This window comes from Propithecus coquereli, unplaced genomic scaffold, assembly GCF_000956105.1.
Source record: "Propithecus coquereli isolate 6110/MARCELLA unplaced genomic scaffold, Pcoq_1.0 Scaffold155, whole genome shotgun sequence".
Classification (NCBI taxonomy): Eukaryota; Metazoa; Chordata; class Mammalia; order Primates; family Indriidae; genus Propithecus; species Propithecus coquereli.
In genome coordinates this window covers 2,269,673-2,273,081 of record NW_012139969.1, presented here as the reverse complement: position 1 = coordinate 2,273,081, position 3,409 = coordinate 2,269,673, and the positions used below count along the sequence as shown (strand labels likewise).

At 45.8% G+C, this 3,409-nt stretch overlaps 1 protein-coding gene across 1 annotated transcript in view; it reads left to right on the top strand.

The window, feature by feature from the left end:
• The window catches only part of NEO1 (neogenin 1), a 212,881-nt gene that overhangs the window by 191,165 nt on the left and 18,307 nt on the right, over positions 1–3,409 (top strand). The window contains exon 25 of the mRNA XM_012640549.1: positions 847–991. Within this exon, the coding sequence (XP_012496003.1) occupies positions 847–991 (145 nt within the window). The remainder of the gene's footprint in view (positions 1–846; positions 992–3,409) is intronic.

The following is a 3,409-nucleotide window of genomic DNA, read 5'->3' as shown; positions in this document are numbered from 1 at the left end:
GCTTTGTACGATGGGATCTTTCTTGTCATTCAAATCTCAGCTCAAATGCCATCTTCTCAGAGAAGCGTTTTCTAACCACTCAATCTCCATTAGCCACCCAGTCACTCTGTATCATATCCCTCATTTTGTTTTTCCCATAACAGCCATTATTAATTACCAGTTTCTTACTCAGTTATTGTTTGCCCCAGCCCTACCCCCACACTCACCTCTTCCTGGTCACCTTGGCATCCTTAGTGACTGGCGCATTGTAACCACTCAGTAATTATTTGTCACATTAATGCATACGTACACACCTACGTTTCCCTGAAGTCAAATAAGAGAAATAACTCTGCTTCAGTTGTATATTTGTGAAAACAGAGGCACTTTATTTTTCAAGCAATTTTTTGTAATCTTAGACATTTGTGTGCTGTGGAAAACTTTTGATTTGTATGAATGTACATTTTAAAAATGGTTTTGAAAGCCAGAAAACTAAACGATTTACAAATGGTGTTTTACAAGGTGAGTTTATGTATCACATAAGACACCAGCTGCACAAGACCTTTTATTTGTCCGAGTATATCTGAACCTTGAAAGCTCTTGAATGTTCAGTACAATTTGAGAAGCTTTTCCTGAACACCATCTTCGAGCAGGGCTCTGTGCTGAGCACCGTGCGTAGGACAGGCTCTCAGCTCTGCAGGAGCTCCCGATCTGGAGAGAGCTGTGTTCATGGGGAGCTTTCATACAAGGCACGGTGATGAGTGTTAGAACGAAGTTCACATGAAGTATCTTGGAATGGTTCGATAGCCTGATTATATGCATTTTTTAAATTCTCAAACACTAACAGATGTACCGTTTTTCCCTCTGCAGGCAGTAACAGCCCTCACGGCAGCCCCACCTCTGTAGACAGTAATATGCTGCTGGTCATCATTGTTTCCGTTGGCGTCATCACCATCGTGGTGGTCGTGATCATCGCTGTCTTTTGCACCCGGCGCACCACCTCTCACCAGAAAAAGTAAGGACCCCAAATGTGCAGCTCGGAGATTTTTGGTATCTTTTCTTTTATTTCTGTGTGTCTTCTGTATTTGGAGTGGTACACAGAGTTAAGACATAAAAAATACATGGAAAGCAATTTTAAATATTGTAAAAGGAAATGGGAAATAGTTCCTCTTATAAATGTGTATGAGTCATGGTCCTGGCGGGAAAGAGGTGGCACACTTCAAAAGGGTTCCAAAAGGGACCATTTACAAAGTCATAGGTGGGGTTGCAGGAAACGAGGCAGGGATGTTCAAGGGCCAGCAGCAGTGATAAGTCGCTGTTACCCTCAGGCCTGAAGGGGCAAGAGGAGAGAGCTGTTTTCAGAGATCTGAAGCAGTAAGCAAGGGCTTCCTGCCAGGAACGTGGCAGGCACTAGAGGCATGTGGCCATTGCCAGCCTCTAGCCTGGCAGAGAGGGCAGAAGAATCCTCCCACCCTCCGTCTGTTGCCAGTGCCTACCGTTGGCCAAACCCAGCGAGGAGTTACAGAGCCAAGGAGAGAAGAGATGTGGAGAGGAGAGCGGGAACTGTCCAGCATCGCTGGTCACTCCTCAGGAGCCTGTCTGCGTGTGCACACAGCGAGCCAGGTGCACGGGAGTCTGGCTGTTTTCACGGGCTGCGTCCCGGCGCGATGCCAGCTGAGGGGAAGAAGACCATAGGCCTCTTATTCTAGGTCTAAGTTGAGAATATATTTAAAGAAGTGCTACCAAGTGTAGAGGTGGGGGCAGCAGGGATTACTTTAATGAACAGGAAAGGATCTTTGATAACCAACTTACCAATTAGATATGGTAGCCGATCCAAAGTTGACAAAGCATTTAGAGACTGTAACCCCTCACTGGATCTCAGCACATCCCCCGATAGCCCCTCACTCTCAACAGCTCACCTGGGCTTCTTCACAGAGCAAGTGGAAGCTGTCGGCATACCACGGTCAAATCTGACACCTTTCTACGTTGGTAATAATTGTTTCCTCCTCCTTCCTAAGTGTACTCCTCCTGTGAATCCAGGTCTTCCGTTAAGCCCTGATCTCTTGTCTCACATCTGTCTAAGACTCTATACCGGCTCTTACCCCTCTCTCCAGCATAGCTGACCTCTGACTTGCTGTTGGCTCTGTCCCTTCAGTGTTTACATGTGCTCACACTTCTTCTCCCATCTTAAGAAATAATTATAATTATAACCCTCCCTCTACTACACGGTCCTGGGTTACCACCAGCTGCGTACAAACCTCCTCTGCCTTTTCCTTCACCACAAAATTCCTTGAATGCTTTTTTAGACTCACTGCCCATTCACTGACTGCTCATACTTTAGTCCTTTCTATTCTTCATTCTGCCCCTCCCACTTCACCAAAATTGCTTTTGCTGAGGTCACCCATGGCCTCCATATTGCTAAAGCCAAAGAACATTTTTCAGACCTCATCTTACTTGGTCTCTCAGCAACATTTAACACAGTCACCTGTCCCTTCCTTCTGGAAACAGTCTCTTCTCTGGTATTGCATGACAGCATGTTCTTCTTCGTAGCCCCTCCTACCCACTCAGCCAGCAGACACACTCCTCGGGCCTGGGCCTGGACTCGGACGTGTTCTCTTCTCCTTCTGTGCTCTCCCCAGGTGATCTCGTCTACTGCCGTGCTTCGTTTACTGTCTGCATTCCAGCCACTCCCATGTTTCTCCCTTCGCATTTCTTTAAGCTCAGAGCATTTTAAAATGATAGCTCAATATCTGTGTTTCTCGCTTGACCAAAAGTTCTGAGGGTACAGCAGTCTAACACAGGGTCTGGCATCTACTCGGTCCCTAATGTGTGATTATTGAAGGGGTGAGTGAGTGGAGCGGCCAAAGCGCGGAGGGTAGACACTGTGGTCCCCGTTATTATCTCTGTCTACTCAGTTGGTGGTCCTAGTGTGCCTGCCTAAAAAGTTGTTGCCCCCCTCTTTATAAGCCATAGACTCCTCTACTCTATTGTTACGTTTCTACTTAATGTCATTTCTCTACTGATCAGAAACTTGTAGAGAAAACTTCTTTAGAGATTACTTGATTAAAAAATGGGCCAGGAATTTGAGACCAGCCTAGGGAACAGAGAGAGACCTCCATCTTTACAAAAAATTAAAAGTTTCGCCAGATGTGGCAGCACATACCTATAGTCCCAGCCACTCAGGAAGGCTGAGGCGGGAGGATCTCTTCAGCCCAAGAGTTGGAGGCTGCAGTGAGCTATGATTGCACCACTGCACTCCAGCCTGGATGACAAAACGAGACCCTGTCTCAGAAAAAAAAAGCTGTCTTAATTTCTTAACACCCAAAAAATAGTCACAAGGCAATATTCAAGTATGGTAAGTATTTCTAAATATGTGTGGACAGAGTGGAGATACATTTACTCTTTCCAGAAGTAAACTTTTTGCCTCTGTCTT